At 36.9% G+C, this 14,703-nt stretch overlaps 1 protein-coding gene across 4 annotated transcripts; it reads left to right on the forward strand.

The window, feature by feature from the left end:
• Positions 1-173: 173 nt before the first annotated feature.
• LOC127357599 (T-cell differentiation antigen CD6) lies at positions 174-14,440 on the forward strand. Of its 4 annotated transcripts, none has more exons than XM_051389891.1 (13): positions 183-409; positions 1,886-1,957; positions 4,960-5,238; positions 6,636-6,950; positions 7,198-7,512; positions 8,122-8,166; positions 9,066-9,197; positions 9,901-10,017; positions 10,264-10,386; positions 10,592-10,663; positions 11,419-11,589; positions 12,248-12,349; positions 12,432-14,440. In XM_051389891.1, exons 1-13 carry the CDS (start codon positions 358-360, stop codon positions 12,518-12,520), a joined length of 1,884 nt encoding a protein of 627 aa, XP_051245851.1. In that variant the 5' UTR covers positions 183-357; the 3' UTR covers positions 12,521-14,440. The 4 variants fall into 4 exon arrangements, with proteins under 4 accessions (XP_051245852.1, XP_051245851.1, XP_051245853.1 ...); XM_051389890.1 differs by having other exon boundaries at positions 187-409; positions 8,122-8,199; XM_051389892.1 differs by lacking the exon at positions 12,248-12,349 and having other exon boundaries at positions 174-409; positions 8,122-8,199.
• Positions 14,441-14,703: the final 263 nt, after the last annotated feature.

A 14,703-nucleotide genomic window follows, 5' to 3' on the forward strand; every position in this document is an offset into this window, starting at 1 on the left:
GGCGGCGCCCGGTTAGCTCAGTGGGTAGAGCTGGTGCGTGTCATCCCCTCTCTCTCTGCCCCCCCCCCTTTCCTGTCTATCTTCAGCTGTCTCTATCCAATAAAGGCAATAAAAGGCCAAAAAGATAACTTAAAAAAAAAAAGGGAAGGTTTCAGCGTCATGTATGTGGTTTTAGTCCTACTATTGATGTGTCAGTGACAAAGTAAAAACCTTCACTTCCTGTAACAATGCACTGTGGTAAATGGGAAGAGAGGAAGCTGCACTGTTTGCAGACCGGCTCAGTAGATGTTCTGCACAGTTTGAGTTTCAACTTCGAGCAGAGACGATAGAAGCTGTTTCCCCCTTTCTGTGAACAACATGAAGCTGGTGAAATGCATTTTAATTATCCAACTGAGCTGTCTTTGTCAAGGTAATGTGTACAGTTTCATACATTTATAAAACTGAAATGTAAAACTTATTTACAAACTGTCGAGTTCTGCTGTGAGTTATGGACTTTGTCTTTATTGAAACCGGCTTTAACTGAGTATAAGGAACTATCACTATAAAGAGGTTGTTATTTAATGCTATTTTAGTGTTAACACCATTAATTCTTACTTCACTTGGATCCAGTTAAACTAGCAGCACATAAACAAGCCTACTTTATTCAATTTAAAATGTTTTGCCTAATATTTATCATAAGAAAAGTAATTAACTATACATTTAACATGGATAAAGAAACACTGCTATTTGAGGAGTAGAATCATTTTTTGAAAAACTTTTGTGGCAAACTACGAGCAAAGTTTGCTATACCTTATTATTTGTATTTTAGAAGAGATATAGTAGCTTGTATATCTAATGTGTGTCCAGTTATATTTGCTCGTATTTATTCTTTGTAGTTTTAAAGTTTATAAGTGCATCATTGTCATTATTTTCTTTAATTAAAATGCCTTGAGGGGTAAAATGTTACAATACGGTACACAAAATTGTGAGTAGTTACGATGGAACATGTGAAGAACAAATGAGGAACAATAATTGATAAATGTATCGTTAAAAAGTAGTAAATAACTGACTATTGTGATGATTTATTAGAGAACTGACTTGGAGATTCTATATTAATGAATCACCATCAGCTAATAATTAGTTAATAAGTATCACTTTATTGAGGGGGCACAAAAAGAGCTACTAACTAATAATTTTTGTTTTTATAGCCGCTAATAGTTTTGTGCCGCTCAGCAGCTGGTACAGAGATAATCGGGAACCACTCAAGAAGAAAGTGGTCAGTATGTAAATTCACAGATATTTATTTACTCATCATTAGTTGATGATTCGGTATCTCGCAGTCAGTTCTCTAATAAATCTTCATTATTTACTATATAGTTGGAGTTATTCACTAACTACTTATTAACAATTCATTTATCATCAAGTCATTATTCCTGGTTCATTCCTCACTCATTCCTCAGTAACTATTCAAAATTTTGTCTACTGTATTGTGTTGAAAGTGTTTTTTTTAGCATGTATTTATATCTTTTAATCTTAAATTGTTTTATATTTCTTATCCTTATTTTCAACACTCACCTTAGGAGCGCGCCACATTGTTGAATTTCACTACACATATTACTTATAAGTGCCTGAAAGTGGAAAACACAAAGTTGGTGTTGATTGTAAGAGGTCTACAAGTGGAAGACAAATGTGGTTTAGTGTGTAAAATGTTTAAGAAACACATGGGGATGTCATGTTTGACCCACACTGAACTCCATCCACACACACAAATCACACTTCTGGTCAAGTGGTTAGTACTCTTTAAAAGTCCTATGGTAGCTGTGTTTGATGTGGCGTGTTGATGAGAAGCCTGTATAGGGTTAATGCTAACATTGTTACTGACAGTCTTTTCCTGTTTTCATTGCAGCTTTTCAAAACTCATCCACTCAAATAGACCCAACTGATGTCCCGGTGAGCGCAGAGGAAGAGGAATTCAACAGTAAGTATTTCTCTGCCGTGCAAATGTAATATTCAGGAAGGTAATCTTTCCCTTTCTCTCTCATACACACAAACAAACAGTCATACCAGAATTGTGTAGACTAATTTGTGTCCAGAATCAGGACAAAACACATTGTGTTATGCCAAGGCTGTATATATATATTCTCTCATTGTCACAGGATGTGGGGTGACCTGCTTGTGAAACACATCTTGGTGAATTTTGCAGGTGCAAATCAAACAGTGTAGATAGCAAAGCATTCTCCCACACAGACTCGTTGCTGTGCAAGTGAACTTTGCTGCTGGTTGTTTCTGCATTGTGCTCAACTGCACTGTCAATAGCACAGTTTTGTCCCAGAAACATTTCATTCCAATGCATTTACATTCAGAATACATTAACTATCAGAATACATTTGCCCAAGTAATAAATGGAAATGGTAATAATGAAATAAGCTACATTTTTATTGGAATTCACAGTAAAAACAGAGCTGAGAAATGTAAATATTACCATACATATGAAAGTGTTACTGTAAAAAGGAAAAAATAAGTAGATTTTATTCACATTTATAGTTGACAGTAAAAAACAGAAAACCTGGGTGGAAAGTGAGAGAGAGAGTTGTGACATTCAACCAAGCTTCATCACCGGAATCAAACAGATGTTCTTGTTAATTGACGTGATTTCTTTTATTTTTGCACTTTTTCTGGGAAGCACTGTGAATTGCGTACAAGTAGTAGTTTATATATCGATAATGTTGAGTCATTTCCTCATATTGTTCTGAGACACCCTATTATTAATGAAAGCCTGTGATTATAAGAGGTTCGTCCTTCAAGTCTACCCGCCAATAGTCTGGTGAATATTCGAGTAGCTACACAATATGAGATAATAGCCCCCTTCAATTAGGCCTCAAGTGTTTCCCAGAGTGTTGAAGGATTTCTATCTGCATTTATGTCAACTGCTAAAAATTGCTCTTCCAAATAGGCCACAAAAGAGGGGCTGCCCAGACATAAAAATATTTAAGTGCCAATGACGTGAGGGAGGTTGAGAGAATGATGGCGTAACTAAAATAGATATTAGCATCAGCGCTCAGATGACCCATTACCTATAGTGCTTTCTTCCACTCCATCTAGCACCTGCCTCAAAGTATAAAAGTAGTCTTTTCGGAAAAAAAACGTTGATAGGGGTTGGAAATAAAGTTAGATCAAACAAATTTAGATGTGAGCTTTTCTTCCTCATGACCCTTTGTATTTAAAGGAGCAGCTTTGGTTGGGGGGATGACTGTCTACCTCAGGATCCACGATAAAGTTGAAGTCACCTACGAGAAAGAGAGGAAACTTTAGCTAATAATGTCGAGTAGAATTCACTTGGGGCATAAATACAACCAATCAAAATATGTTTCCCATATAAAACACCGATTATGAGAACACAACAACCATGTTGGTCTTTAAAGTCTGAATGGTGAATTTTCTATTTAAAACGCTGGAAAAAGAAGCTCAGCTTCTTCTCGGTAAACCAAAAATACCCTTTTATCCAGTTATAGCAGCTCTTATTGATCTCTTAGATAATTTGAAGGTTATAAGTGCATAATTTTCATTTGGAAAACCCCCTTTTTCCCCTAACAACTAAATTCAAGAATTCTACACAGATGTTGCGGAGGTTAAAAGAAATGTAAAAGATAAGCACAGTGGGTCCAGGAAACTAGCCCACTGCGATTGAGATTCAGTTTAAGCCACGGGAAAAGACAAAGTTGGTTGTAATGGTAGTTATAGACACATTTAAAATCTTCTGAACAAAGACTGAAGTATGTGTTTTATGTGGAATTTATTAAAAATGTATGATGTGGTCTCCTTTCACATTTCAATCGGCTTGCCCTCATTCACCTGCTTAAACACAAAAATCACTTGGTCAAGTGACTCTACAAATGTGTAACCGCTTGATGAAACAGATGTGTTTGATGTGGTGGGATGGTTAGCCTGTATCGATTTGATGCTACCACTATCACGTATTTCAGTCATGCATACACCGTCATTAAAGCACCAAATATGTATCAATCCACAGTTTAAAATAGCCCCAAACAAATGATTTCCTCTTGTTAGATTAATGGCTGATAAAAACTACAGTGCCCAGCTGTTTTGGGGAATAACTTAAAAAATTAAACAATATATCTGTGGCCTGTTTTTAAAAGATTTATTGTATGTCTTCATTAGAAAATAAATATCTTACATTAATAAGTTCAATATTAATCCTAAATTTATCATTTTAGATAGCATGAGAGTGTATTTTTTACGTTCTAGACAAACACCTATATCACACTCTATCATGTCCTGTTTTACCTAAGACATGAAAACATAACAGCCATAATGATTTAAATATATTTTATTAATAGTGAAAATGGCAAGAACATTCTGGAACTGCTATAATATAACCACATAACTATCGCAACCATTGGACACTGTCCTTACTGCAATATCATTATATTCACAACAATTATCAATATTCATTTAACATTAACATTCAAAACACAACACATAAAACATGTTTGCTGCAAACTGGTCAGTGCATTCAATGCAGTAGTAGGAAACTTTGCATGTGTGGGACTTGCAAATATGCTTCCCACGTTTGCTGCAGGTTGTCCCTTTTTTGCAGTCCCTTTTTTGGAGAGAGCATCTCCTTCTCTTTTGTCCCTTTGTGTTGGTTCCTTGTGTGACTTGATCAGGGCCAGGCTCAGATCCCTACACACATTGATTTGATTCTAATTTGTCTATTTTTAGATTATATTGTTACATTGCAGGTGCAGATGCAGGTGCAAGTCTCTGTGTCAAGGCACCCTCTGACCTCTGTATGACCTTCTTATGTGCACCATATATGACCACTCCTATGCTGTTTTACTATTGAACTGTTTCGTGGTTCCCTCATGGACATAGACAAAATGTCTGAGCTGTGTTAGCTCAAAACATAGCATACATATACATAAATTATTTTGTGTTTCTGCCCATGTGTGTCCTCAGGTGACCCTTACATTCACAAACTCTCTGGTGAATGCAGCTTCACGCTCAAGATGGCTGGAAACAGGAGCAGTGAGGTGGTGGCATTAACAGCAGACTCTGCAGATATGTTGGTTGAAGAGATCTGTCGGGCTCTCGACTGTGGCAGCGTCTATCATGTGAATAAAACCAACTCACCCGCCAGTACCACGTGCTTTCAGAGCTGTTTGTACCAAGATGGTCGTTTGCAGAACTGTTCGCAGAGTATGGGAAGTAACTGCATAGTGATTGGAGCGGTTTGTGGTAAGGTTTTACAGTTCTTATAATATTAAAACTGAGCTTGGTGGAAACTTTGCACAAGCTCACTGTACTGTCACTGTATTTCTACCTAATTAGGTATTTGGTTTGTCACATTATGTGTGAAGAGACAAAACACCACAATATCATATTTATAAGGTGAACCTACGGGAAGTGGAATGATCTATCTGCCTATTGTAAACTACTTTTGATTGCAGTTTTAATATTTAAAATGAAACCTTTTTACTATTCTGTTTGATTATTTAAAAAGATAAATTAATTATATCATCAATAAACAAAGTCTGGGGACAACTATGGAAGACTAAGAGTGACTTGAAATACATGTAATTAAATTGATAATTGATAATTAATTATTTTGCTCACACTATGTGTGTAGGCGCCGGTATGCAGCGAGCTAAACACACTTCTAATAAACGTTGAAGACAACAGGTTGGCCTTTGTGGGTTTCACTGGAAGCAGACCTATGATATTGTGAAAATGAATGAGGACAGTAACAGTAACCAGAAAACTGGATTCACAGAAGTACAGGGTAGCTGTCAGTTTAGCTACACTGTCCTCCAGTGAAAGAACAATACATCCCCAAAGGAAGCACAACACAGTAATTCATCTTAATAAATTCCACAAGAGTAGAAGGAAAAAGAGTAAAATACATAACCTCAAGTTTCCAACAGTGATTTCACAGTTAATGCTACTTAGAATATTAGCAACACATTAGCCTCAGACAGCTAGAATAATGGATGCCTTAGTTAGTAGTAAACTGATAAAAGAAAAACTAAAATCAACAAACAGCCGTAATAAACGAGTACCTACAAATAATGCTGAAACAAGGGCATTTGGAGGAGTAGATAAAATATCTCCTAATATATTTTTTGGCAAACAAACCTACTCGTATATAAGCTACTTGCTGTTTTGTTTCATTTTAACAAACAAAATCAAAACACAACAAGAAATAATCTGTCAATAACCGCACAGTGTAGACTGTTTAACATATCCACACCTGAGACATTAGATAGTGGAAAATGTGTGAGATAGGGATAAGACCTGATGACACATTATAACACAACTTTTAATACAATATTAACATGTATCTGTCCAGTAAATAGACCATATGGTCCACCAGAAACTAGAGATCAGTCTGGTCAGATATGGTATTCTAATGTATTTGATTAGTTTAATCTTTATTTAGTGATGCTACTGCATTGATTATTAATGATTCTTTAATTTAAAGCTGGTAAAAGAAACCTACTAATTTGCCATGTATGAAATTAATCTCTCTTTTATTGTACAAATATGATCAAATACCTGTCATAAAACTATTTCCCAAGCTCTCTCTGCCCTGCATCATAAACAGTGCCATAAGTACAGCATGATAATGTCCTCAGGCCACCAGGCTGTGCGGCTGGCAGGAGGATCAGACCGCTGTGCCGGACGCGTGGAGCTGTGGAAGGATGGGAGATGGGGCACAGTGTGTGACGACCAGTGGGACCTAGAGGAAGCTCAAGTGGTGTGCGCCCAGCTCGGCTGCGGTTATGCCCTCAATGTGACGGGACAGGGTGGCTCCTTCCCCCCGGGCAGAGGACCCATCCACCTGGACGACCTGAACTGTACTGGCAGAGAGGAGAACCTGTGGGCCTGTCCGGCTGCACGAGACGAGCCCGACTGTGGACACAAAGAGGATGCTGGTGTCATATGCTCAGGTCACATTTCAGCTCAAAAAACATATTTATTTGTTTTGGATGTGTAGCCACATGTTTACTGTAATTTGCCCATAAAATACCCACATTGTGTGGGTTATAATTGTGAAATGTAAACTACCTCCAGGTATAAAAAATGCCCAAAGAAAAAACATAAGTAGACTACTTGGGAATATGATTAATGTAGAGAATGTAATTGATTTCCCTCGAATAGTTTCACAGTTTGTATCATCTGTGTGTCTGTGTGCAGAGATGAAAGCAGTCAGACTGACTGGTGGTTTGGACCGCTGCTCTGGTAAAGTGGAAATCCACCGTAATGGTAGCTGGGGAACGCTGTGTGATAACTGCTGGGATAAAGACATGGCCTCCATGGTGTGCTCCATGCTGCAGTGTGGTGCTGAGCCGCTAAAATACACCCAGTTTCTTCCTCCTCTCCTTCACAACGAAGGGGCACTGTGGTACTATCAATGCTTTTCAAATATGCAGAATCTGTGGGAGTGCGTGGAATTCCAAAACATAAAGCACCTGTGTGCTTCCTCAAAAGCATCTGGCGTCATCTGTAATGGTGAGTGACAGTTTTTGTGTTTGTGGCTGTTAATGAAGTATGTTTATTTCCAATAACAACATTATGGGTTAGTGCTGAATTGGTTTTGTATGAGGCAACAAAACCCGAAGACTTGGCTTAGACACAGTAAAATAGGTGGATCCGTATATATGTAAAAAAAAACATATTTTACTTTTATACTTACACAAAATGTACAAAACAGGAATAAAAAGTAGCTATGAACATGAATTATATTAATTAAAAATAAATACTTTTCTTTTTGTTTCCAGTTATTCTTTGAGCTCTTGTATAAAATTATATTCTCATTTTATTATTTGACTTTTTTTTTTTTTTTTTTTTTCCTGAACACAACTAGCTGGTAACTTCCAGATGCATTTTATTTTATATTTTGTTGATCTTATTATTATTATAGATAATGACATAGAAAGATAACTTTCCACCTCAATCATCCTGTATTTTGTGGTTTGCGGCTATGAAATTAAAATGCTGAGTACATTCTGCTTATATAGATAAACCAGGTGAAAATGGGATATTCTTCATTTCTTCTCTTTGTTTGTCGGCTCACATCCAGACTGTCCTCAACAAAAAGACAATATTTTTGTGTTGCAGGTTCCCTCGGGTTTCCTGCACCTACCACTGCCACAGCCACCACTGGTAACACAACTGTAATAACCAGTTGGACGACTGGTAAATTACAGCTTTTTATTGCACTAAAAAAGACATATCACATTATGTCTGTAACTGTTACTTTAAATGCACTACAAGGAGTTTGTTTTACTGGTTATGGAATAGTCTCCATTTAATACTGATGCCTCTATATAAGCTACATAAACAAGTTTGGTGTCAAATGCTATCAAATTTAACACATTCATTTAGTTTAATTTAAAAGATAAAAAACAAAAATGAACACATATAATTAAATGATCTGTTATGGCCACATTTTAGACTTAGTGAAAAAGAACAATTTAATCTGAATAATTTATTGATTTCTAATGCCACCTTTAGATATTTCTATTCAGTGCTTTACTGTGCCACAATAATGTAATGTTTTTGAGGTAAAATATCTTCATTTTGGGGCTTTAACAAGCAAATATTGACATGTGTGATTATTTGCAAATAAATCAGCGTATATTTCTGCCACCCCTAAAAGTCTCCATGCCACCCTCTTGCCACCCCATGAATATTTCTCTTGCTCCGCCCTTGTGTTTATGTATAATAATTATTATATATAATTGATGTATAGTTATTCTTAATGCCTGCCACCTGGTCGTATTTGGTTGAATTCTAATGAATCAGATGATGAAACGAGGTGATGGAAACATTCCTGCTCTCACCCACAGGGGCATTATTAATAATAAGTAAACAAAAAACGTATAATTGAAATATTCTTTCACTTTTTAAGAGTAATCAGACAACAGAATATGTCTTAGTATGTTATAAAAGTCATAGGAAGGTGTTCAAACAAACACTAACAATTATAACCACGTTAGTCTTGAATCAACTACCAGAAAGTTTAAGAATGATGTATATTTTCTCTCTGTCCATCCTCCAAGCTGCACCCGTGCTTGTTGAAGGCTTCCCATTACCGTCTGTAGAGCTGCTCAGCACCATCACTCTGTCTCTTCTGCTCCTCGTGGTTCTGATCACAAACACGGTGCTCTGCTGCCACTACAAACGAAGACACGGTTGGTTCCCCCCTCACTACAGTGTCACTACTTTCATCTAAATAGCAAATCAGAGTCAATTTTACAATGTCAGAGTAATAAATCAGAATAATAAGGCGTGCTTTTGCCATCAGGAGCAATGAACTGAAGTTTTAGATTTTTTTACGTGGCTCCAGTTCCAGATACCTTGTGCTTTGTGGGTGTTTGAGCTTCGCTGTGCAGAATGATGAATCTGCACAGTTTAACACAAGAAGGAAGTTTTTCACATTTATCTGTTGAAAGGGGAAAGTTTCTCTGAGCTCACCTTAAATCTGAGCACAATCATTGTTCAATATGCAACTTAAGTGTGACTTACAACTTACAATGAGAAGGAACTTTTCAGTCAAGTAGGAGACGTCTTGTTCAGCTGTTTTTGAGTCTGGGTTTTTCAGTGAGGAGACTTAGACATAGTTTTAAGAATTCTTATGAAAGTAACATGTCTGGGAGGATCTCAGCAACAAACTACATATAAACAGAGTCTCCATCTCATCTGTCATTCCAACCGTATTCTGCTTTTTTCAAAGCACAGCATATTTAGTCTCATATCTTTAGTATATTAATAGCTCTAACTCTCATTTTTAAAATACAAAACAATCTCTCTATTAGACAGTAGAAACTACAGCAAGAGTTAAACATCTCATCCAGTTTGTAATAATTGTCTATATCTTGGAACGTATGTCCACAGCGTTCTTGCTCCAGCAGACGCGCACCAGCTCACGACCTTCCTCTGAAAATCATCACAACAACTACCAAGAATCTGTCAACCTCATCAAGGTTACTACCAACCCACCTCAGACAGATGGTCAGTGCAACATTATACTAAAAAACTGAATGTGTGTGCAGAATGTAATACCTCAGATAACTAAATTTAATCTGTCTTTTCTTTCTTTATACCCTGCATATATATATATATATATATATATATATATATATATATATGTGTGTGTACTCACATACGTGTACAGTCGTGAGAAAGCATCTCTCCAAGGCATAGAGTCATCTCATGAAGTCGTTTTTTTTTTTTTTTTTTTGTGTTTGTCTCATAAAGTCCCCTCCAACCCCAGGTATCTTTGGACCCAGCTTAGTAGTGTTGACAGCACGTCAGTAGATACAGACAATGAGCAGTTTGAGCCAAGCAATGACCCGTCTGTCCCTTTATCAACTTTCCGGAGTGAGCTACGTTCTTTTATTTCCTCTCCATTTGTATTCATTCCTGTGTGTTTCTCAATCTGTGCCTCTTAAGATGTTCTCTCGCTGTGTTGCATTTTGCGGTTGAAGCTGCTCTGTGTGTGCAGTATGTGCAGACAAATGCAATGAATGTTTGCAGGATCGTTTTTGAATAAAACAATGCTTTGTGTGCACCGTTTTGTATCCAGATTCTCAGAGATACAGAACAGATATAAACCCTTTGATGAAGCCCTCGGGTCTTGAAAGCCTCTTTGAGGAAGGTGAGTCACTTTGAGTTTGCAAAGAGTCAAAGACGTTACACTTTGCAGATCACAATAATATTTACACTGTACAGTACTGCAGTTCCTAGGAATCATCTGAAGGTAGAAGATGGCACAAACATTGATTTAGTATAAATCACTGCTGGGACTTTCTGAACACATTTACACTGTTCATAAACATCTTCACCAAATTTAATTTATTTTTAGTTATATTTAACCTTACAGTACATTGATTCATCTCTCCTCTTTAATTTTCCTTAATTAAAAAGTATTTACATCTGTTTTCAAAAGAACTATAATGGATATGGTTCTTTATGTCACATTATCTCACATAATCTGGTAAACTGTTCCACATTTTTTCCACTATTTTATACTTATGGTCTCTAGTATGCTAAAACACCTGTAAATATTTCTGTGCCTGGCAATTTAGGCATTTATACCTGACTTGCTGCTAGACACTGAACCCTGTTAGCAATGTTTAACCATTTTAATGATGCAAAATGTCATATAATTAAATTGGTTCTTTCTTATTGTAATCAAAAAATGCTGTGACATTTTATTAATCTGTAAATGGGCCTGTTGTTGCGTAGATAGACCTTAGAAATAGAATTTACAACTGTTGATTGAAACATAGCTATACATTGCAACTAACATTCAGAAACCTTTTTTGTCAGGCATTAAACATCTCGACAATATTTTGAACCATAGAGTTAACTCTTTCTCCTTTACAAGAGATTTTTGTTCTTATTTTTCAGGCACTGAGCCCAGAGATGAAATGATGGGAGCCTACAACGGTGACTGCACAGATCCTCAATATGCCAGAGTGTCAAAGATCACAGTGGACTCGTTTGATACCTCCAGTACCTCCTCTGGGGAATGCTACGAAAACACATACCCAAACACAAACAGCTACGTCGTAACCCCTGGTCAGTCCAATGTATTCACCTGCTTCCCTTCAGCAAGTACCTTTATTGTAAAGTTACTGTAAAAATGAACTTGAGGACTGTACAAAATTAATTATCAGCACCTTTAATATGATTGCCATACACTTTTAATTCCACTTACACAAGTGTGTATTGGCGGTTGTTTTGAACATGATTATAGTATTTAAGGAATAGTTCAACAATACATTTATTCATTTTCTTGACGAGAGTTAGATGAAACTAAGCTAACTAGCTGCTGACTGTATCTTCATATTTGACATATAGACATGACACTGAGACTCAGTCTTCTCATGTAACTCTCAGCAAAACAGTGAATAAGCGTAGGTCCCAAAATACTAAACTATTCCTTTAAGTTTTAAAATAGGATCCACCGTCATAAATTGATTCCTGTTTTAGATCATCTTTCTATTTTTTAACTTTTTTTTTTTTAGCTTTTAATATACTCACCCCAGTAATTATTGTACAGTCCCTGAACCAAATCTGTGGGCAGCTCAGAATCAAGAAAAACATACAGCTGAAAGTGCTTTGTTCCACTTCCTCTGGTAAAGAGGATATGAAAACCCGAAGAAAGCCAGTTTGAAACTGTCTTAAAAGAAACTTTTTTTATAAAAACACATGACTGTGCTCTCACAAATTACAGAGCCAGGAATGAGCCAGTCATCTGTTGCCAATGATACTTTTGACCCTTTAAGGATATACAACAACGATTACTCCAAAATGCCAACCAACCTTTACAATTCAGGTAAATATCACTAAACAGATGTTACTCTTATACAAATAGGATCGATAACATTTGCTGATATTTCGTATTGTCTGATCATTAGGTGATGAAGATGGCCCCATCTACTCCCCAGTGAGCCCTGACCAAATCCCTTCATCTGAGGATGACTACGATGACGTCGGCCCCTTATAGTGAACAGAGGAGGTAAAGAGAGTTTGGGACTGAAGAGAACATCTGTGACATCTCCAGATGCAAAACTGCACTATATAGAAACATGTACTTTAATACCACTTTAGACTGAGAAAATGCAATACGCATCAATTGGGTGATTTAAGTGATATCGGTTAAAACCGGTCAATTTGGTTTCTTATATAAAAACATTGTTTCAACAGTATTTGACTGACTACATTTCATTGTGTATCACAATATCAAAATGCTGTTGATAGATGAGTTATTTGCAGCAGAGGCATCTAAAAATGTTCTTCTCCAACAAAATCAGCTTTGACCTCGACTTTACGACTGACCTGCAACTTACCAAACTACTGTTTCCTGTGAACCGCAATAATATAAGTTCAGTGTACAGCTGTGGAGCCTCGAGATGCGATCGACCTGCTGCATCACAATGAACAAACTGCTGCCTTTTTCTCATTTGTGAGCACAAACTGTTTCTTGCATGGTGTTTTTACGACGTTCAGGCATCTGACTCTCAGATGCCATGGATGGCTGGCAATAAAAGGCGTCACACTTATGCATTTGTCCACAAATAAAAAAAAAAGCAAATTTGTCACATCCAAACATCCTTGAACTGGATGTTTATAAAAGTCCCTACTTTCAGCTGCATTGACATGCAAAAATAGTTTAAGATGTAACGAATGTGAGGTGATGGATTAGCATCTATCAATAGCCCATTTTTAACCACAGCCATTTTTACTTGTCCAAGCAGAAAAGGCAAGCGCCGCTCCATTAAGTGTCCCAGTAAGCTATGTACATGAGTGAACATACACGATACCAGAGCCCTGGAACTGGCTCACCTAAGTGGAATGCAGCCATCGTCAATGTTATTAATTCCACCTGTACAAGTTAAAATGTCTGCTGTGAAAAGGGTTATCAAAGTAGTTTTTATGTCTCTAAAGTTATTTTATATAGAGCACTGAGATTAAATGACTTATGAATAACTGCCTGGACGTTAATGTATGTTTAGGTGAATATGAATGTAGTAGAAGAAACTGTAACATGTATGTTTTTTTTTTTAGTTTTGTGATATATAATGTGTTTGCATAGCAATTTTCTGTAAAAAAATGGTACTGTATGTACTGTAAATAATGTGCTATAAAATCTCTATAACTGTGATGTGCACCATATGGCCAAAAGTATGTGGACATCCAAACATTACACCCATATGTAAACTAAAACAATGGGCATTAATATGCTACTTTAACAGCTTCCACTCCTTTAGAAAGGCTTTCCACAAGATTTTTGAACCTGATCTGTTTCCATTCAGCCACAAGAATATTAATAGTAAGGTTGGACAAGAATGTAAGACATCATACAGACAGACACAGACACAGACACACACATAGAGTAACTAATCATTAGCCAGTGGAAAGTTTTCAATTTGCCTGTCTTGCTTTTCCAGTTCATGTTAAATGTGTTTTTGGGTGGATCTGAGGTAAGGGGCTCAATGCAAATCAGTCAAGTTGTTCCTCATCAAACTAGGAGAACCATATCTCTATGGATTTTGTGCAAAGGGATATTATCATGTCAACTAGGAAAAAGCCTTCAAACTGCTACAAAGGTGGAAGCACACTATTGTCTAATATATAAGTAGTATTAACAAATTAATCAAAGTTCTCAGCCCAAACCATAATAACCACAGACCAGAGACAAAAAAGTAAGTGTCCTTATACTTTTGGCCAGATAGTGTACTGAAATAATGTGCTACTGTTTCCAACACTTCATCCTGTGTAATCAAACTGTTGAGTTCTACCACAAGGTGGCGTTACAAGCTTGTAAGTAACTAAAGTTTTAAGTGCCTGGAGGGAGTAAAGCCCTCACATGTAAACTACTGAGGAAAAAAAAACTTGTTATACCATAAAATATTTGCCAAAGCAATCTTTTCCAGGCTGTAACACTCTGTGACAAATACCCATTCGTGCTCAGTGAGAGAAAAGTCAAAATAATGCACTGTGAAAAAGTTTGAGAGGGGGAACTCAGGATCCTGATCGGGGGCCAACGTAAACCATCAGTGCAGTTTGAAACCAGACCTGGCACGGCTCTTCTTGGTTCATTACATCTGCAGCAGCTGCAGAGCATCAACGCTTCCTCCTGATCCAAAGTGATGCCTCGAATCTCTTGTTTTGTAGAGGTAAATATGA

The sequence above is a fragment of the Dicentrarchus labrax genome, unplaced genomic scaffold, assembly GCF_905237075.1.
Source record: "Dicentrarchus labrax unplaced genomic scaffold, dlabrax2021, whole genome shotgun sequence".
NCBI classification, from domain to species: Eukaryota; Metazoa; Chordata; class Actinopteri; family Moronidae; genus Dicentrarchus; species Dicentrarchus labrax.